Source organism: Gracilinanus agilis, chromosome 4 (genome assembly GCF_016433145.1).
Source record: "Gracilinanus agilis isolate LMUSP501 chromosome 4, AgileGrace, whole genome shotgun sequence".
In the NCBI taxonomy this organism is placed as follows: domain Eukaryota; kingdom Metazoa; phylum Chordata; class Mammalia; order Didelphimorphia; family Didelphidae; genus Gracilinanus; species Gracilinanus agilis.
Window position 1 is genome coordinate 457,339,357 of NC_058133.1, and position 22,815 is coordinate 457,362,171.

At 39.1% G+C, this 22,815-nt stretch overlaps 1 protein-coding gene across 1 annotated transcript in view; it reads right to left on the reverse strand.

Moving 5' to 3' along the window:
- The window catches only part of VAV3 (vav guanine nucleotide exchange factor 3), a 482,681-nt gene extending 475,890 nt beyond the window's left edge, over nucleotides 1-6,791 (reverse strand). The window contains exon 1 of the mRNA XM_044675502.1: nucleotides 6,588-6,791. Coding sequence (XP_044531437.1) covers nucleotides 6,588-6,791 — 204 coding nt within the window. The remainder of the gene's footprint in view (nucleotides 1-6,587) is intronic.
- Nucleotides 6,792-22,815: the final 16,024 nt, after the last annotated feature.

Consider the following 22,815-nt stretch of genomic DNA (forward strand, 5'->3'; position numbering starts at 1 on the left):
GTGTTTAGTCAACTTTCAGTTATATCTAGCTCTTTATGACCCTTTTGGGAGTTTCTTGGCAAAGAAAATAGAAGAGATTTACCCTTTCTTCTTCTGGATTATTTTACTGATGAGGAAATTGAGGCAAATAGGATTATGTGACTTGGCTAGGATCACAACACCAGTAAGTGTCTGAGTTCACATTTGAACTCAAGTCTTCTTGACTCCAGGCCCAGCACTCTAACCACTGTGCCACCAATATTATATCATAGTCAAGTAGTATAGTGGCCAAAAACAAAAGCTCCCCTGTAATTCACATCCAAATAGTGACAAAAGATTGGAGAGTCATAAATTTAGAGTTAGAAAGGGCATGAAAGATCACATTTTTCCCAAAATCACAGATATAGAATTGGAACCTTAGCAATCATCTAATCATCCACGCTCCTCATTTAACACAGGAGAAAGCTGAAATCCAGAAAAACGAAGTGACTTACTCAAAGTCACTCAGGTAAAGACCAGAATTTAAACCCAGATTATCTAACTCAATCTCCAGTGCTTTTTCTGCGGAATCACCTTATGTTATATAAGCTTTGATGATGGTCTAGCACTTTGTATATATTCTCTCCCTTGATGTATTAACAGTCATTGAAAGACCTTTAGCTTGGAGCAAAATGAGTCGTTTTTCCCAATTCTATTATTTTGGCTTGAGTTTCCCACTTGTCCTGATGCCACATAATGATACTTCCACTACATACATCATGGGTTGGCTATGTGGAAAGAAACTTTTAATTCTAGAAGAAGGAAAGCTATGGTTATTATTAAAAGGAAGAATCAGCAAATGTGATCTACTGATACTCTCAAAAACTCAGCTGACAAGGTTCTGTGTCAAAAACTATTTTTTAAATTCTTACTTTCCATCTTAGAATCAATACTATGTATTAGTTCCAAGGCAGAAGAACAGTAAGAGCTAGGCAATGGGGGTTAAGTGACTTTCCCAGAGTCACACAGCTAGAAAGTATCTGAGATCAGCTTTGAACCCATGGCCTATGGCCTCCAGGCCTGGCTCTCTATCCACTGTTAATTTTTTTTAAATATAGAACTATTTTCTTTTTATTATGGCTAATGATAAAACTAGGTAATCAAGAGTTGAAGTTAATGAGAATATTTTCCAATGAAGAAGGGCAAAAAGTTTCCCTTGGAATAACTCTGGATCCACCTTAATTAACATAAGAGTATAGAATCAAGGTTCATTGAGTCCAAACCCCACATTTTCACAGAAAGAAACTGAGGCCACAAAAGGTCAAAAGATTGTCCTAGGTTACACAAATCTTAAGTGGCAGAGCTAGGATTTGAACCAAAGTCTCCAGACACCTTCCACTGTGCAAACAGTGCCTCCCTCATTTTTACGAAGGACTTTTAAAAAAGAGTTCAACATATATTAGAAACATGGCATGAAATATGGGTACTAGGGAGAGATGAAGATAAGGAGGAAAAAGAAATTGGCACCAAAAAGGAGTATTTTGTGTAAAATGCTTAGCAATTTACTGCATTCTATAGACACAAAGGAGATCTTGAAGTTTTATATCCTTCCCTGCTACTGTCAGAATCATAATACACAGCATTTACTAAGCTTTTGCTACAGGTTTTGTTTAGAACATCCATGGGTTTGCTCTCGGAGTACATGTGTAACATGCCTCTTGGTCTAAAGACCAAGAAGAAGGTAAATACCCCAAGCAAGAAAGAACAGCTAATAAATCCATGAGTTGAGACCTGTGCTCATTTCTATCAGGAAGGTGGATAAACTGCTAACTTGAGCAAGCTCTTTTACCTCTATTGGAACTTTTATGATGCATGAAAATCCCATATAGTTATGGAAATTGAGGCCCAATCACCACATTGCCTAGCAGTCAGGATACTTTGGTTAAAATAAAGACTGAATTGAAACAAAGATCAAGGTTGATGATAAAATAAATAGCATGTGGATTATTTAATTAGCTAATCATTCTTCCTTTCAAAAGTCATTAGATGATCTTTTAGAGACTCATCAAAATGGTAGCAATTTTTTAATTTAACTTTTAAAGTTTCCTGATTAAAAATTTTAAAAAGTAGCACAAGTGACCCTGGACAATAAAGAGTACAGGATTTGAAATTCAAAAGTCTTCCATAAGTCTGAGACTGCATTTCTTCTTCTGTAACATTCATTTCAACAAACATAAAATGCAATCATTCTCGTTTTATTTCCAATCTCTTGGAAGTCTTATGAAGGTACTTTGAAAAGTCAAAAATCTATATAAATGTGAGTTATTACATTTTATAAAATTAATAACAACAATAATAGCTAACTTTTATAAAGAGCTTCAAGATTTGCAAGCCACTTTAAAAATAATTCATTTAATCCTTGCAACAACCCTATTAGTTAAGTGTTATTATTATCCCCATGTTACAGATGAGAAAACCAAGGCACAGTAAGGCTAAGTGACTTGTCCAAAATCACACATCAAGTCAGTGTCTGAAGCTGGATTCGAACTCACGACTCCTTGACTCCTAGTCCAGAGTTTTATACATTGCAGAAGCTTATACAAATATTCCTTATTGAAAGTCATGTTCAAGCGTTCAAGTATACATTTGAGCAATATTCTTTTGCAGGATAGTTATAGAGTTTATTAACTAAAACAGATAGATGATTATGTGAACTTTTCTTGAACACTATTCCAGAAGAAGGAAAAGAGACAAAGCACAAATAGATCCTCAAACTGTGTTGGGTTTTGTTGGGTTTTGTTGGGCTTTGGAGGGGTTTTTTGGTAGTTGTTCACATCAACTTACATGAGTCTCAAAAAGCAATAATAACATTGGAACAATTGTGGTTCTTGCTGCTTCCTGAGTATAAAAATAGCCCACATGTAATGAGTTGCTGTTTTATTAATTCAACATAAGTAATCAGTCATCTTATACATGTGTATATGTTTCCCCAATAGAATAAAAGCTTCTTAAAGGTAGGGAATTCATATTTGTATTCCCAGAGCCTAGAACACTGTCTGCACTTGTTGGTAGATGGAAAAGATATATGCCTAACTATATTATATATCATAGTATGGAAGTCAGCATATTGTAGTAGAAAGAATACTGGACTTGGATCCAGGAGAGAGTACAGTCAAATCTTGCCTCTGGTACTAACTTTCTGATCATGGATAAGACATTTAATTGGGGCAGGTCTATAACCTCAGTGAATAGAGAGCTAGGCTTGGATTTGGGAACACCTGGGTTCAAATCTAGCCTCAGACACCTCCTAACAGTGTGACTCTGGGCAGGTTACTTAATCCCAATAGCCTAGTCCTTACTGTTCTGCTTTGGAACTGATATGGATTCTAAGAGAGAAACTATGTTTTAAAAAAAAAGATGGATATAGTGTAACAACTATAGAATTTCACAGTGGCTCTGAGGAGTAAATGAAATAAGACATTTTGTAAAATATAAATGGCATAACTACTTGTATATTCATATGTCTCAGTCACAAATAACATTTATTAAATGCCTACTATGTGCCAGGCACTGTGCTAAATCCTGCGGACATAAAAGGGGGCCAAAAGCAATCCCTGCTTTCAAGGAGCTCACAATCTAAGGAGGGAGAGAACATGCAAACAAATATTTACAGAACAAACTATGTACAAGATAAACAGGTAATAATTAACAGAGGGAAGACAGTTAAGTGTTTAAGGAAGGCATACAGTAAAAAAATGGGGTTTTAGTTAGGACTTAAAGGAATCCAAGGAAATCAGTAGACAAAGTCGTTATATGCATATATCTATAACTATGTATATAGATTTATAATAAAAATTTGAGGATATCGATTCACTTTATCACCTTAAAGTTTACAGCCACATTTCTCTGGGTTGGGTAAGATAGGTATTTTGAATATCATTATCCTCATTTTATAGGCAAAGAAATTATAGCAAAGTGAAAGGTTAAATGACTTAGCCATGGCCACACACACCTCTAGGAAACCATTGTTCTGACTCAGTTTTTTAGCAGTCTTCCCATTTCAATAAATAACCTGTGTCATTAGTACCGAGAAGGGCATTAGATATAGAATTCAACTCCCTCCTTTGCCAGCTTGGGAAACTTTGGCCAAGAGACAATGATTTGTTCAAGGTGACAAAGACAGGGACAAAGTCAGTTCTCAGCCATCAGGTCTCTCAATTGCCCACCCCCAACCCCCAACTCTTTTTTACTATACCATGATCATGATTGTGAATCATTGATAAAAAGTTAGTTTATGTTTAGTATAGTCTGTTCAAGTAAAGAAGCAAGTATGTAATACAACTTAGAAATTGATTGAAAAAAGTTTTTGTTTGCTTGTTTTTAAGTGTCAAGTTTTGTGGTCTGAAGGGTTAAATTAGCCTCAGCTAGCTGGTAAAATCAGCTACACTTGAAAGTTTCTATTTCCAGGAGTTCCAGGAGTCCCAGGTTTTATTAGACCTGCGGAGTCCTGGACAATACTTTTTGCTGTTGGTCTGCACTCTGGTGCAACAGACCTTGCTGTCCAGAAGGGGCTGTAGAAAGGTAGGAAATAATGCCTCCAGCAAGTTACATTTTGCTAAGCAATAGGACCTGATGAACTATCCAAACTCCACAGAGGATTTCTGAATCTAGAGAACTGCTCCAGTTGTTGCTAATATCATTTAAATGCTTCACAATTCTGTAGTACTTGAAGGTTCCCAGATACTTTGTTCTCCCCTAATCCCTACCCCAACAATCCTCCTTAAGGATAGATAAATGTTATTATCCCCATTTTTCAGGTGATAGAACTGAGGCTCAAGGGTGAAACTGGTGGTACAGTTAATTTCAGAACATAACAAATACTTGTTACATGAATTAGTAAGACATAGTAAAAGAATCACAAAACCTTAAAGATTCACTTAAAATAACATTTTAAGTTTACAAAGTTCACAACTACCCTTCAAACTAAGTAATTCATAGAATTATAGATTTAGGGCCAAAAAGGATCTCAGAGACCAGCCAGTCTCGTTTTGCAGTTGTGGAAACTGAGGCCCAAAGAGATTAAATTGGTTGTCTAAGACTATACAGATAGCAAGCATCAGAGATGAGATCTGAACCCAGGTCTTCCATTCCAAAGTCATTGTTCTAGTGTACTTTCTCTTATTTTACAGATGATTAAACTAAGTCTATGTAAAAGTGTTCATGCTTTTCTACTTGTTGTCACACACTTAAAAGCCCAAACCAAGACAATCAATAGGGTATCCATGGGGTTGGATTACAATGGGGGTGGCATGAGAGTCTGACAAAGGAATTCAAAGGGCTGAATATGTAATGTTACTTAAGAATCCATAGGTAAATTAACACAGCAAATACAGATCTCTTTATAAAGGTGCTGCTGCTACTAGCTATAGGCTGTATAGTGTGGGCTATGTATCACAATACCACTGACCCTAAAAGCATCAAATGGCCAAGATTTGAAATATTCAGTGACAGGAGCTATTATTCCCCCACCCACCCACCCTTAAGTTATGAGTCATCTTTTTAAAGTTGTCACAAAGAACATTGAGACAGTATCATATTAAGGTACTTTCTTGGCCAAAACATCCCAGCAGGGAAAAGAATTCATTCACACTTGGGAATTCTGAGGTCTCATTTTTGCATGTGACTCTCCATAGCCCTGGCAGCTTCAGAGATGGGCCTCTTTCCTGTGGCCCCTGACACAGGAACAAAATGTGCACCAAGACCTGAAGCGGGAGGTGGAGGGGAGGGAGAAGTGAATAGTGTCAACCTGAATTTGTAGTTTCCTGTCTCTTTCCTGAGAGGGGCTGGACTCGTGCTTCTCACGTGGTTTAAAGGGAGCTGTAAATACTAAACATCTCAGTGGAGAGATGTGCAGGAGACCTTCAGAGGGCAGTAGCAGTTTTATGACCCGACCCCACCCCATCCCCCCACCTTTTTTTTTCTTTTTTGGCTCTTGCAATTACTGGACATATAACGGTACTGGGCATGTTCAACTTCCTAGATTCCACACTCTCTGTGACATGGTTCCTCTTTCAAAAATGCAGATCAAGAAAACAAGGGGAAGCAGCCTAGCCAAACCCAAAGAGCAAAGTGGAAAATAAAATGTTGTTTCATCATCTATTCCTCCCCTGCCTCATTCCCGTTGTTAGCCTTTAGGAGTGAGAGAATATTGAGATGCACTTTAAGACAACTTTTATTTTTCAAATCACACGCCTCCCACCCCCACTTCCCCACCACATACACACACACGTACTCTCAGGACCATCCCTCCAGGAACCTTTGACAAATTCCTACATCATCTTTCGAGAGTTTGATAATTCAGTTAAATGAAATTAAACCGTCTCTCGCAACTGGGATACAGAAAAAGCCAAGAGTGGTCAGAGAAGGGGGAGGGAGGACAGAGATAAGAGGCCAGTCGGGAGCACCTAGAAGATCTTTGCATTTACACAAAGAAATTAGCCAGATGATTAATGGGAGATGCTAACGGGAGGAAGGGGAGGGGTGAGGAACACGGGAGAGGAAAGGAGACATGGCCCAGGGAGGTGAGAAGGAGGGAGAGAACGGGGACGCTCTGCTCCCCCTCTCCTTACCTGGGACATCTGGGGCCTCAGGTTGATCTCCTTGAGATTAATGGAATGACCCTTGAGGTTGTTGAGGAGCTGGCAGAGCAGGACTCCATCGCGGAGGGTCTGAGCCAGGTCAAACACCTGGGCAGAGTCCCAAGTCACCCGGTGGTTGGCGGGCAGCACCTTGCAATGGATGAGCCACTGAGCGCATTGTCTCCAAGGCTCCATGCCCGACCGAGCCCAGGACAGAGCCGGGCTAGAAGGTAGAGGGATGCTGGAGCTGCTTCTTCGTCCTCGCCCTCCCGGGGCAACACCGGCGGGCTGCGGACACCCCCTTTCTTCCCCTAACCCTATTCAAGGAAGAGAGGTGCGTGCCGCAGTGGAGGTGCTCGGGGACCCCTTTCCCGGAGCGGGGCGGTCAGACAGGGCTCGGCTGCCACAGCGGCGCACCCGGGCTGAGCTCCGAGCGCTGCCGAGCTCCGGACGCCTCTGCTCCGACTCCCTGTGGCAGCGGCGGCAGCAGCCGCAGCAGCTGCAGTGTGTCGTTCCCTCACTAGCTTTCTAGCTCGCTTTCTTCCGTCTGCTACTTGCCCCGTGTCAGCAGCCTCGGCTGCAGCCCCGGTAGAGTGCAAAAAAGCTTCCTATTCGCAATCAAAACCTCGCCGGCTACTGAGCATGCCCAGCTAGCTCCCCGGCCGGAGCCAGTTTCGTTACCGTCTGTGGATTCCCTAGAAGGGAGGGTGGAAGGGAGCTAAAGAACCGGCTGGACGTCAGTTTGGGGAAGAAAGTGGGGCGGCCCGTGGGGAAAGTGTCACCGTCAATGAACCCGGGGCCCACCAGTTCTTCCTTTCTACCTGTCAATGCCTGAGCGTCCGACATGCTTTTCAACGACAGCAGTGGACAGGCACTCTAGGCCCATGGCGATTTGCCTCTTAGGGCAACTGACTGATGATCAAGTAAAGACAAGGCTTTCCAAGGCTACCTCCCTCCTTGATCCCCAATTCTCCCCGGGGTATTCAATGGGGCAGCTCTATCAGAGAGAGGAAACAGGGCAGAGATGTCATACAGGGGAAATGGGGACCACACCCCCTCCCCAGGGAAATTCGGGTGCTCTGGGTGACGGGGAATCTTGAAAACAGGTTATTAGTGGTTTCAAAGACAGCAGCACCCTTCTGCTGCCTGATCCTCCCTCTGTGTCCTTAGAGACTCTTCCCACAATTATTTCTGTTCATATTGCCCCCTCCTTTCTGTTGACCTCTGAGTCGTTAAAACACCAGCTTTCAAGAGTGCTTTCCCCCTTCACCTCTGTATTCTGGCTTCTCCGACTTTCTTCAAATCTCTGTGACAATTCTACTTTCTTTAAGAAGCCTTTCACAATCCCTTTTAATGCTAATAAGATTATCTCCAATTTATCAGTCTGTATTTTGTCTGCATTGTTGTTTCTCCCAGTAGATTGTGAGATCCATGGTGGTGGGGGAAGGGGCTTTTTTATTTTTCACCTTTTTTATGTCCCTAGCACTTTGCACAATGCTTAGCACATAGTAGGCGTTTAAAAAGGGCTTGTTGCTTTGACTGGACTTCTATAAACTCTTGGTGCACCAGTGGGGTGCCCTTTAGAAAAGAGCCACTAAGTGAACAAAACCTGATTCCTCACAGAGATTTTCCTGCTTAGTTGTCTTCCAACTTCTAGTCTGGCCTGTTTTGCTCTGAAGTGCCCTTGGTCTTTTCATCTCTTGTGATGACTCCATTAAAACTTACTTAAGGAAAATTTACCTGAATGGCAGTGTGGGAAGGCTTTGGATCCAAGAAGTTCTAAATTCAAATAGTGCTACCTTTGACATATACTGTCTATGATCTTGGGCAAGGAACTAGAGCTGTTAGTGATCCTATCCAATCCTCTAAGGCTAGTTTCCTATTCCTATAACAGCCTAGGTTTGGAACCAGTGACTTTAAATAGTGCCTTTATTCATTTTGCAAACAAGACTTCTTGAGAGCTGTCTTACTAGTTACCTTGCCTTTATTTCCATTATACACATCTTTTCTCCTCCCCCACCCAAATCAAAGTTTTAAATCATGTTTAGTAAGATGCTCTCTCTCTCTCTCTCTCTCTCTCTCTCTCTCTCTCTCTCTCTCTCTCTCTCTCTCTCTCTTTCTCTCTCTCTCCTTGTGGTTCCCAACCCCCTTTTTCTTTATTGTTTTATATTATAATGTTCAATGGGAGCTGTGTCTTTGTTCTCTAGCATATGCCAACCTTAGTCTTCTATGTATACTTGTTTAAAAATAAATCAGTCAGAGGATTTCCTTTCCTCACCAGGCATCCTTCCCCAGTGATTTCCTTTTTCCTTCAATACAGATGGTATCAATGGTCTAAGAGAAGTATTGTAAATAGTGGCAATAGTTTGAAGAACACTAGATTTGGAGTACAGAAGACCTGGGTTCAAATCACCCTCAATACAATTATTAATTATGCAACAACAGGCAAGTCAAATAAATCCTCAATTTTGATCTACCTCATAGTGGTATTATAAGGCTCAAATGAGACAATCTATGTAAAATATCTTACAAACTTTAAAATGCCAGTTATTAATGTTCTGAGGATTTTAATTATGAACTTAATCATCAGCAAACTTGAATATCTTAATTGGTCAGTTAACAAAAATTTCTTAAGACTATGTACCATAGTCACATAAGACTATGTGAAGCCCTGAGGAGACAAGCAAAAGCAAAAATAGTCCCTGCCCTTAAGGAGCTCATGTTCTAATGCCAGAGACAAATGGGGATGGGGCATAAAAAAGACTGTAAATACAAAATATATACAATATTAATGAAAACAATTTTTAATATACAAACAAGAATTTTAAAAAAAGGTTTAAAGGTAGATTAATTTCAACATGATTGTCACAAAAATTGCCCTTTTCATGTCCATTCTGAACTTTCTGTTTTTGTCTTTTGTTATAGGGAGTAGAGGTTGCTTCTGTGGGATGGGCCTGATGAAGGTGGCCCAAGAGCCTTAGATGGTATATGGATCTAAGCTGAGTGAGGGATGGGATGCCTGAATGGTCACCAAGGTGAGCTGGTAACCACCAGGGCTTAAAATGTTTGTCTCAGCTGAGACAGAAATAACTTTTACTGGTTGATTTTTCTGTAAACAAGATATGTTAAAAGCAAGAAATTATCTATTTCACTGTTTCAGGTAGAAATATAACCCATCTATGTTGTAGGGGAGTCTCTAGTAGCACCGTATTCAACAAGTGGAAATAGAGTGAAGAAAATTTATACTCAACTTTTCTTTTTTACCAATTAAATTTCCCTGGTCCTCTTCCTTTAATTCCTAATATTTTGGGAAAGTTTTATTTTTAGAAGACAAAACTTAGTGGGGGGAGCATTATAACTGTTTCCAAATATTTGGAAAGGTGTTGTGTAGATGAGAGATTAGATTTATCCTGTGCAGTGCCAGAGGACAGAACAAAAACCTTCCTCCCTCCATCTAAAAATGAATGTTCTTGAGAGCCAGATTCATAATATCATACATTTAGAGCTGGAAGTGATTTTATAAGTCATCTAGTTTAATCCACTTATTTTACATAAATGGAAACTGAGGCTATGAGAGGTTAAATGCCTTTCCCATATAGACTTGTAGACTCAAAGCTTACACAATTAAAGTGGTAGGATTTGAACCCAGGTCCTCTGACACCAATTAGAGTGATCATTCTTATAATATCATGCTCTTCTACTCAAATAGGGAAGAATCTCTTGACAAGTAAAGCTGTCCAAAGCTAGTAATTGATGGTTCAGCAGGTAATGCAATAATTGGCAACGTGCACATAGAGCTTGGATAATCATTTGCCTAGTCTCTCTTAAAAGATGAAGGTTGGCCTGGACGATTGCTCAAGTTCCTTCCAACTCTAGGATTCTACACTTCGTATTAGACAGTTCAAGAGGTAGAGAACGTAAAGAAGCAAAAGAACAGAAGACTATAACACAAGTTAGAGGCACCATCAGATTCAATGAGATGTTGTTATATAACATTAGACAGTCAGGAAGAATGCCTTCTGTCATGTTCATTCTGGGAAATGAAATGACAATGAGCCTCTTTTCCTAGATTTTAGTCTCATATTCTTTCTCTCCGGAATGATGAAAAATTAAGACATAGGAGTTTAGATCTCTTTCGTGGGTCCTAGTAATTTGTATTTTTTTATTGTTTTTTGGTTTTTTGTTTTTTTGGTTTTTTTTAGCATTTACCCAATGCTATAAATCCAAGAGGCAGCTAGGTGGCACAACGAATAGAGTACCAGGTCTGGAGTCAGGAAGACATATTTCTGAGTTCAAATCTTACCTTGGGCACTTAATAGTAATGTGACCCTCAGCAACTTACTTAACCCTATTTGTCTCAATTCCCTCATCTGGAAAATGAACTAGAGCAGAAAAAGTCAAAAATACTCCAGTACCTTTACAAAGAAACCTCAAAATGGGGTTAAGAAAAGTTGGACTTGACTGAAAAAATAGTAACATAAAGCCAAAGCAACTTTCGTCCTCTGAAAACCAGTGTTAGGACACAGTATAATCTAGACCAGTGGTTCCCAAACTTTTTTGGCCTGCCGCCCCCTTTCCAGAAAAAATATTACTTAGCCCCCTGGAAATTAATTTTTTTTTATTTTAATAGCAATTAATAGGAAAGGTAAATGCACCTGTGGGCATCCCCATTCCCCCCTGGATCGCTGCAGCACCCACGGGGGGGGGGGGGGGGGGCGGGAGGGCCCCCTTTGGGGATCAACTGATTTAGACCAAATCATCCCCCTTTCCTCTGCTCTCTAGGGTTTTTTGTTTGTTTGTTTGTTTGTTGTTGTTGTTGTTTTTTGTCAAAATTAGTTACAGATCAGGAAGAGTCAGAAGAGGAATAGACAAAGTTTAGAGTTCTGTTCTTTAACTGGGGAGACTTGAGTTCAAATCTTAACTACAGCTTATTAGCTATATTGCCCTGGGCAATCCTCTCTGACTCTCATTTCTTGATCTATAAAATGGGTATAATTATCCTTATTTTTTCCTGCCTCAGGAATTGTGGAGAGGAAAATGCTTTGTAAGCCTTAAGGTGCTAGAGTTAGCATTGTTATTATGAATCACAGAATTTCAAAGCTAGTAGGGACTTCAAAGCCATCTAATTCAATCCACAAAGAAAAAAGTATCCTCTCTGCAACCTACTTGAGAAGTGGCCATCCATCCCTTGCTTAAATACCTCCAAAGAAAGAGAGCCCACTACTTTCAGAAGCAGCCCATTGCCTTTTCTATAGCTCTAATTACTAGAAAGGGATTTTTTCCTGAAACCAAGCTTAAATCTCTCTTTACACAAAATATAAGACTATAAACATGTATTGAGCACAATGTACTAGGAAAGAATAAACAATAGGTAAAGGTGAAGAGGTAGACCAATTAAGCCTTCTAACCTAAAAAAGGAAGGGATAGGATTAAAATCCTGTTGCCTGTACCATGTGAGACTATATCTTAATCAATCAACGACTTTAGACAAAGCTTAAAAAATATCCAAACCATGGATGAACTGGAGTAATGCCCCACAGTGTTTTCAAATCAATTGGTTACCCTTGGAACCAGCAAGAAGATGCTGAACCAGTTCCAGCACTGAGAGATTTGAGCATCTGACAGCAAACAGGAAAGAGATCTGTCTGAGAAGGAATCACTTGCAGGGGTGAAGGATGGGGTTGAGTGTCTTAATCTTGCCCTAAGTCTCTCCTTTTCCTCCCTACCCCCAACCAGAAGAGGAGATAGTAAGCTTTGGACGACCAAAAGAATTTAGTTTTTTTACAAGTATCATTGCAGTATCCCCAGGATGGCAGCATTTATACTAGAAGCCAAGGACAGATTAGACAAGACAGGTTTGAGACTCTCCAAAGATCCTAGCAGAAAAGCTACATCATACCTAAGAGGGGATGATTTTGAGGATTCCAGATAAAGGATTTCAAGAGTTTTAAGTTACATTTTTTGCCACATGTTCTTTCTAAGATCCAGCCCATTGTCTCCTGGACTCTCTATATACTTGTAGGAGATTTTGGATATGGGAAGGAGAAAAGCAGGGGGAGATATATATATATATATATGTATATATGTATGTATGTATTTACCAACTACTCTCCTGCTACTAAAATCTCTATTTGTAACGCCTAGGTCCCACTGACTAATTGATATCCATTGGTAATCACAGGGAGAAATATCAGTGGGAACTCATGAACTATAGCTTTAGAAAGATACACCCAACCCCTCAGGGCCACCCCTAGATTCCAAGGAGATAAGAAGTAGCCTGGCTCTGGGAACACAATCTGCCAGTACCAGTGGAGAGGAAGAAGGTTGGGATAAGTAGCTCCAGAACCTACATGTGCTATGAATCAATCAATCAACCAAAAAGCATTTATTAAACAACTGTTCCACGCTAGGCACTGTGATAGTTATTATAAAAAGTGGATGAGATTTTCAAGGAACATCCATTCAAATTGAGAAGACAAAAAAAGAATAAATACAAAGTACTTAAGTTTGGGAGAGCAAGTGGGGCAGGGTTTAAGAAATTGTTTCATATAGAAGATAGTTCTTAAACCTACTCTTAAAGGAAGGAAAGGATTCTATAAGACAGAGATTAAAATGGCATGCTTACCAGCCATGGAGGAAAGCCTAGAGGTTTAACAGGGATGATGTGATAGATTATATCATCCCAATAAAGTACTTTCACTGAATTCTGGGATATGTCATGTTGGCTAGGGAGAATGGCAGCTCTATATTTTTTTATTGGCTATGCCATTTGATTACCACCTTTTACTTCATTGGCTATTCAAGAAATAGAATAAGTGACAGGTATTGTTTTAGCCTTTGGAAAAGGGAAAAAAAAAAATGTAAGAAGCACCATGCACAATTTCCCATTGTTCCACATCTCAAAACAATTCCATTATTTAGCAAAAGCTAAGAATGTAGATGCATAACAAAATAGAACTGAATTCATAGATTTTAGCGATGGAAGGTATTTTAGAAATCTGGACCAGAACTTCTCATTTTTCAATTGCAGAAGCTTAGGAGTTAAGAGGTAAAAGAATTTAGTCAAAGACTACAATAGTACCAAAGACTGAACTGAATTTTAAATCCCCGAAGTTCCAGCATTATTTTTAAACTGGAAGGCTGGCCAGTGTGCTCAGTTATTATGAACATTCACATAGGATCTTTGATATAATCGCCATATCAATTTTAGAGCATGCTTAGATTTTCCCTAACTATAAATGATGTCTGACTGACTAAGGAAAATTACATTTAAGGGAAGAGGCCTTGGGCCCTCCCCAACTGAGGTCAAGACATGGCCCATGAATGCATGTCTCATTTCTTTGCCTCAGTATTTTTTCTTTTGTTTTAGGTGGAGGAGATTGGAGACTAAGCTTATGACTTTCAAAAGTCATAAGAACAAGTCATTCAAAGCTCCTGGAGAGGAGACTTGGTCAGAATTTTCAGTCAGCCAATCTAGTTTTGAGACCCTGAGGAGCAAAGAGCCAGCTTGGGGAGCCAGATCATCAGTAACCAAGGCAAGGGTTCAACTAGAAGACATGTTATGTTTGGACAACTAGTACTTGGTGAGACCAATGCTATGTAGAATCTGTACTGAGTTCTGAGCCAATTCTGCCCAGTTCCAGGGTGATACAGAGGAGACTACCTACCTCGTGCAGAGAGAATATATTTATACTTTTATGCTTGCTGTATAGTCAAAGTAAATATCCTTTTGGAAAACCTAATTTATGTTAATTAGTTGAATGGGATTGAGAAAATAGTCACTAGTAGCTAACATTATGGAGTGGGGCTCAAATTGATGGCATTAGAGAAAGTTGATGACCCAAATTCCCAGACACCCCTAGAACCTTGAGGTGGAGATGCAGCCTTCCTCACTCTGAAAGATTTAAGCCAAAGCACTTGACATATTGTCATCACATCTCGTTGCTTGTCTTATGAATTAAGATCTAGGACAATTTAAGTGAACCCTCCTTTCTAAATAATAACAATATAGCAATAATAACCTACACTTTAAGACTTATGATGAATGAAGGAACAAACGCATTAGGTGCTTACTATGTGCCAGGCACTGCATTAAGTGTTGGAGATACAAATAGAAACAACTAAGACATTCCATGCCCTCAAAGAGCTTATATTTTAATAAAGACAACAGCTACATGGGAGAAGTGTTTTGAACAGAGAAGGCAAAGGGATGATATTTGAATTTATAGGACAATTCATTGACATCCTTTCTAAGAATGGTATTGCTTTTTCTGATAGCTATTCTCAAAGGCAGATATAGAAAGCAGATGGTACATGTTGGGGAGAGCTGTGGTATGGCATGATGATGGCGAATAAGTGGTGGGATGGGATGGGTGCAAGACCATGAAAAAGGTAACTAAATGTTCCCCTATCAAAAACCTTAGATTCAAGGGTGGGAGCTTGAGATCCAATTGGAGGTATAGGCTCACACTTATGAACATAAAATTTAAAAATTAACCAAAAGTGACTGGAATCGAAATGGCACTTGATTCACAATCACTGTGGGAGAAGCATGGTAGAGGAATATTCCAGGGAGATTAGATCACAAGGACCAATGGATGGATATTTTAGGGCAGTGATGGCAAACCTTTTAGGGATGGAGTGCCAAACCCCACCCCCAGACCAAATGCTGTGCCTGCCCCCCCAAGTATAGGATATGCCTCCCCCTTTACCCAATATAGGGGAGTCAGAAAGTGTTCTCATTGGGCTTCTGGGTGAAGGGGGGTTGAAGTGAGGAATGCCCTCAGCACCAAGAGAGAGGAGTAGGGGAATGGCCCAAGCACTCTGCTCCCCTCCAGCTCTGCCACCTATAAGCCGCCCACCTTACCCCCTTGTGCACTCTCATTGGGCTGCTGGGCAGAGAGGTTGGGGATGTGAAAAAAATGTCATCAGGCACAGTAGAGAGGAGGAGGGGAGCAGCTCTGCCCAAGTTCCTCTGCATTTCTAGTAACAAACTCAGGGTGGGTGGGGAGGGAGACCACGTGGCTGCAGAGAGTGCTCTGCATGCCATCTTTGGCACCCGTGCCATAGGTTCACCATCACTGAGGTAACTGTGGCATGGTGTTAAAAGTTCATAAAGTTAGAAGGAAACCAGGAGAGAAAAATTGTTCCACATCATTCCTTTCCCTCATTTCTTGTGCATTCAGGTCCTCTTCCCTCCACTGGCTATTACAAAACTTTTCCATTCTCCTCAATTCCTCAAAGCTCTCCATCACTGTGATTTAATCTCAGCAAATAACCTTGGGTCCTGCTTTACTAAAGACTTAGGTCATTTGCTATGATCTCCACAAGTCCTTGATTTTTAATAGTTCAAAACTATGGTTTCCATTCAATTCTTCCTCTTTTCCTCCTAAAACAATATCAAAAAGGGCTGCTTTAGCCTCACTGACCTCATGGTTATTGCAGGTCTTATGATATCTCTGAAAACTGTTTTGACCTGTTCAGTGTTAATCATGCCTGAAGCCTTCAATTTAATCAGATGTTAATCACTCCTCCCAGTTGAAGTATATTTAAACCCTATTCCTCCTGCTCTCTTTGGGCTTTCCTGTATTCCAGTGTGCTGTATAATGATTCTAAATTGCAATTCCTTTGCCTCCATTAAACACCCTTATTGTGGTTACCTTATTTATTCTTTGTTATTTCAGGTTGACAAGAGGAAAGATACTGCTAAGATAGAAACATTCAGAAAAGGGTAAACAAGATGGTGAAAAGTCATGCAAGGATCATCAATAAATAGCAGTGGCTCTCTATTATCTCTGGAATCAAAAATAAAATGCTCTATTTGACATTTAAAGCTTTCTTACCTAGCTTTCCCTCCTACTTTTACAATCTTCTTCCACCTTTACAGTTTTCTTATTCTTTACTCCCCTCCTTGCTCTGACTCAGCCACACTGTCCTATGTACCATTCTTCATATACTATACTTCATCACTCAAACCCAAGCCATAGCACTGGTTGTATCCCATACTTCAAATGCTTTCTCTCCTTACCTCTGCGTCCTGGCTTCATTCAAGATCCATCTCAAATCCCACCTTCTACAACCTCTCCCTGCACCACCACCTGCTAGTCTAGCCTTCCCTCTGCCATTTTGTTCCATCTGTTTTATTCTCTCGGTATCTTACAGGTACAAAGTTCTTTGCATGGGGGCAGCTGGGTAGCTCAGTGGATTGACAGCCAGGCCTAGAGACGGGAGGTCCTAGGTTCAAATCTGGCTGGCCTCAGACACTTCCCAGCTGGGTGACCCTGGGCAAATCACTTGACCCCCATTGCCTACCCTTACCACTCTTCTGCCTTGGAGCAATATTGACTCCAAGACTGAAAGTAAGGGTTTTAATAAAAAAAAGTTTTTTGCATGTGTGAGCTCCTATATTTTTTATCTTTCCCTGTATCCTTAGTGTTTTTAGCACAGTTCTTGGCTTGCGAAGTGTTTAATAAATAAATGCTTGTTAATGGACAGATTTGGGAGGAAAAATTATAGATATCTTCAATTATTTTAAGATGAACTACCATGTTCTACTTGACTCCAAAGTACAGAACTAGGAGCAATGTTTAGAAACTGTAAAGGGGCAATTTAGTTTTAATGTTGGGGAAAAGTACCCCAAATTAGAGCAAGTGAGAAATAGAAAAGACTGTGTCATTGGAGCAGTGGGTTCCCCTTCATTAAAGCCCTTCAAGCAAAGTCTGGGTCATCTTCCCTCCTTTCTCAAGGAATTCAGAATCTGGCTAAGAACCTTCCTTCCCCTCTCAACTCCTACTAGTTCTACAGAACTTCAATAAATAAATCAACATTCCCTCAAATTATCTTAGCTCCTAATTTCTTCAATCTAATTAACTCTTTGACGTATTTATTTCTCCTCTCCACATCAGCTACCTCTAGGGATGGGACTACCTAGGATCTTATTATCACTTACAGGTGTTCCATTTTGATAATCAAGAACTCTGAAATTCCATTATTGGATCATAGCCTAGTGTCATTCTATGTAACCATCCTAAAATTCTTCTCTACTAAGATCTTAAATCTCTCTCACCATCTATGCTTTCCCAAGTCAAGAAGTCTGTTTTGACTTCTTTTTTTTCTTCCTTTCCAGTCTCCAAATCCAGTTGAACTCTACAGCACCCTCAATCCCTAAGTCCCTTGCTCCCCTGTCTTATAATCACTCCATCTTGGAGAGCCTGGATTCTGATTTATTCCTACCATCTGCCTGATCTACACCTAACTCACAACTTAATACAGCTAAAAGAAGTTGGGCAACTACAATGTATTTAAAAGAGAGGAAGCACAGCACAACACACAGGGCAAAACAACTAATCTGCAGTCCTCCATCTACAAATTGCCAAGTTCAAATACCCTCCCTTTCTTGTGACTATAGATAAGTTATCTTTCCTCCTTGAGCTTCATTTTCTTCATCTGTAAAATGAAGTGGATGAACTACAAGGCCTTTAAAGTCCCTTCCACCAAGTTAAAATCTTTGATCTTATAATAATTGTCATGTGCTTATTGTAGTTATTTGTTCCTTTTCTAATTGATCACAAATTGCCTCTTTTAATAATTGTCTCTGCCATTAAACACATTTAAAAGAGGCAATCCTCCTTACCTCTTCTGCCTCACATTTTTTATTCTTGGTAATGTCCACCTTTAGGCCTTATACTGAAACTGCTTTCTTTCTTAAGGCTGATGCTGACTTTTGAAAGGATAAAGACAGTGTCTTTTTCTTAGTTTTGATTATCCTTGATATCTCTGTAGCATTTGACATTATTGACCATTCCTTGATGCATTATATTCACTTTGATTTCTTGACTCTGAACCCTGATTTTCTGTTTCCTTTGATTAAGTGTTTAATAAATAAATGCATGTTGATTGATTTGATTTATGAAGAGGAATGGTAGATACCTTCATTTCAATTAATATCTTCATATAAACCAATTCCAAATCTAAATGTCTCTTCCAGATTTCTTCTCTGAGTTCCATATTAGCATTTTCACCTACTAGAAATCTCCACCCAGATACTCCTCAGGCAACTGAAACTTAATATATTCAAATTTAACTCATTATTATTGCCTAAAACTAAAAATGAAACAGTGCCTTTTTGTATCCTTTCAATAGTTCCAACTTCTGCCTTATTACTCAAATTCAGAATCTTAATGTCATTTTGACTTTTCCTCAACCTAATCCCTTCATGTACAGTATAGCCAACTAATTCTATTGATTGCTACTCATCAAGATTTCTTGCATTTTTCTTCTCTTTTTTCATGCCCACTACTACCATCTCCTTCCAAGTCCTTAATTGGACTAGCATAATAGCTCCCAAACTAGTTTCTTGGCCTCCAGTTTCTAATCCAACCTATATTACCAGAGTTAATCTTCCTAATGTACACTTTGATCTGATCATATCTCTGAAAGACTTTTATTAGAATTTTATTATTTTTCATTGTTTTATTATTATTTATTAAAACCTATTGTCCATGAAGTCCAACTGCTTGGAATCCCACAATATGGCTTCAAACTATTTTCCAGTTTTACATATATTAAAAGTGAGTTAACAGACTGTGGCTGATTAAAATCTAAGAAGAGAAATTGGGTTGGGAGAAAAAAGTGGTGACCAGAAAAAGATTAGACTAGAAACTATCCCCTAAGGGGAGATAGAAATACCTAAGAAGAATTTAGCCCCCTCCTTTTTTCAGCAGGGAGAAAGGGTGCAGAAAGAAGTCAGTACTAGCTAGCAGACTGTAGCAGACTCTAGCCACCACAATAACATTCATGCCAACTAGTATTATACTTGGATGGGCTGCAATCTCTTCTGTGTTTTCCTCTCTCCCTCCCTTTATTCTCATTATGCTCCTCAATAGAAATGCAGTTCCACCCCATTTCAGTGTTCTAAAATTGGACCAATCTTTCATGAACTAGCCCAAATACATCCTCCTTGAAGCCTTCCATAAGCTCCCAATCTGGAAATAACCTCTCTATAGTAGCCACATCAAGGGAGGATCATAGTTCAATTGAAGAAGGTCATATTTGTGTGTTGACCTGCTCTATCTCCCTTTAATAGATTTTAACTTCTTTAAAAGCAAGGATAGTTCCTATATTTTTTCTGGCAGCATCTTGAAACTCACACCTCCTCAGTATCCCAAATCCGTGAAACCCTTCCGTTACTCTGATTGAAGTGAATAGAAGGTGGACAGCTGAGAGAGCCGTCTAGATCCTCCATTTCAGGAGGGACCCCAGACCAGTCATCTCTTCATTTCCCACCTGGTCACAAGACTTCATCATGCCCCTATCAGAAACCCAATCCCATCCCTCTTGAATAGCTTGTCTTCCCCATCAGACTGTTAACCCTTTCAAGGTAAGAACTGTCTATCACATAGTAGAATCTTAATAAATATTTATTGACTGCCTGGCTACCTCAGTTCTTTAGATATGACAGACAGCTTCTGTCATTGGTGTGGTGGAGAAACCTGTTTATAGACTGCTATATTTATTCTGCCTTAATCCTCTGTAATATAGCACTAGATTTTTTGCCCCTCAACCACAAGGCATACATTGATATGCCTCAGAGCATGACAGTCCTGTGTGCTCTCTAAATTCCAAGAAACTGAGAAACTCACATTTTCTGTGTGCTATTATTTTCCCCCAATCTAAATCATTGATAGGATAAGATTTATATAAGAGAAATTAGTTCCTGAAAGAATTAAACATGGAAAAAATGTAGAAAGCTTATAAAATAAATAGTCTTCAAACTAAAATTTAGCTTACAGTCAGTCTCAAATTGGCCCCAATTAATATTCTCCAACCACAGTGGGGCATCAGGTCTGGAGTCTGGAGGACCTGGGTTAAAATCCAACCTCAGCCATTTCCTAACTGTGTGACGCTCAGCACCGGTCACTGAACCCTGATTGCCTAGCCCTTGCCCTTCTGTCTTAGAGTTGTTACCATGACAGAAAGTAAGGGTTTTAAATATATATGTATGCACGTCTGTATGTATACATATGCATTCTACATATTTTATATTCTTTCTATATTTTATATGCATTATATATTATATATTTGTATATATTCTATATATTTTATCTATTCTAAATATTTTCTCTGTTCTATATTTTATCTGTTACATATTTTTTGCTAGCTAGCTAGCTATATATCATATATGTAATATATATTCTCCAACCACATTCAAATTAAGTCTTTAGACAGTCTGGTTGCTTTTTTGTTATTAAGTGCCTACAACCAGCACAGAAAAAACATTGAACTTAGAGCCAGAGAACCTGGTTTTTAGTCCCGTTTCCATAATTACTAGTTTCCTTGAATGAAATCTCTTACTCTTCCCAGAACTACTAAGAGACTAAATTCCTTTTTTCATAACTATCTAATATATCTCAGATTCCTTAACTGTAAAATATCCCTCCTGCATATAGAATGTAAGCCTCTGAAGGGCAGGGAATGTTCTATATTTGGTTTTAAGTACCTAGTTACTAGAACAGTGCCTTGCACATAGTAGACACTTGAGAAATGCTCATTTATTGATCTAATGGCTATCAGGCGACAAGGATTGATTAAGTACCTACCTTGTGCCAGGTCCTGTGCTGAACAAAGGATGTAAAAATATTTTATAAATTACAAAGTGTTATAGCTAGCAACATAAGAGTTTACAAAATGCATTATATGGGTTATTTCATGATGTCCTCACAACAGCTCTGCTTCAAGTGCTATTATTATCCCCCTTTTATAGATGAGGAATCTGAGGCCAAGAGGTTAAATGACTTGCCCAGAGAATCACAGATAGCAAGTATCTGAGGCAGGAACTGAACTCAGGCCTTTCTGATTCCTGATTCAGCAGTGAGACATCAAGAAGTGTAAAGTATGATTTTTGGATGAGTTCTAAGATTCTAATGATTTATTATTCATTATTTATTATTTTTATTTATTATTTTCCAGATAATTTTTTATCAGGGGAGGGGTCACAGGATTTGTATAAAAATATCTTTAATAAATCACTTGTTTCACCCTCCATCCAGATCTCATTATGTGAGTCTGATCTTTATAAAACTTTGAAACAAAACACAATTTTGTATTCAAGTCATTCACCCACTCTGAATTTATCTTGGTGTAGGGTGTGAGATGTTGATCTAAACCTAATTTTCCCCATACTGTTTTCCAATTTTCCCAGCAGTTTTTGTCAAATAGTAGATTTTTGTCCTAAAAACTGGGCTCTTTGGGTTTATCATAGACTGTCTTGCTGACGTCACTTACCCCAAGTCTATTCCACTGATCCTCCCTTCTGTCTCTTAACCAGTACCATATCATTTTGATGACTGCTGCTTTATAATATAGTTTAATATCTGGTACTGCTAGGCTACCTTCCTTCACATTTTTTCATTATTTCCCTTGATATTCTTGATCTTTTGTTTTTCCAAATGAACTTTGTTATAGTTTTTTCTATTTATGTAAAAATGTTTCTTGGTAGTTTGATAGGTATGGCAATAAGTAAGTAAATTAATTTGGGTAGAATGGTCATTTTTATTATTATTATTATTAGCTCATCCTACCCATGAGCAATCAATGTTTTTCCAATTGTTTAGATCTAGTTTTAATTGTTTGGAAAGTGTTTTGTAGTTGTTTTCGTATAATTCCTGTGTTTGTTTTGGTAGATAGTTTCCTAAGTATTTTATATTGTCTAGAGTGATGGACTTCTTCTGTACTAGCAGCAATGCAATGACCCAGGACAATTCTGAGGGATTTATGGAAAAGAACGCTACCCACATTCAGAGGAAGAACTACAGGAGAGAAAACACAGAAGAAAAACAACTGCTTGAACACATGGGTTGATGCAGACATTATTTGGGATGTAAACTCCAAACGACCACCCTAGTACAACTATCAGTAATATGTAAATAGGTCTTGATTGATGACACATGAAGAAACCAGTGGAAATGTGCATCGGTTATGGGGGGGGGTAGTATTGGGGAGATGGAGGGGAGAGTAAGAACATGAATCATGTAACCATGTAAAATTTTTTTCTAAAAAATAAAAATAAAAAAAAAACATACATTTTTGTGACCTTGACTATAAAGTTAAAAATCTTGGGAATGGGTTGGGGTTGGGGGGTTGTTTTTTCTGATGGTTCAAAGCCCTGAAGATAACTAAGTAATGAAAATTCCTCTCTCAAGGTGTCACTTGCCATAGGTCA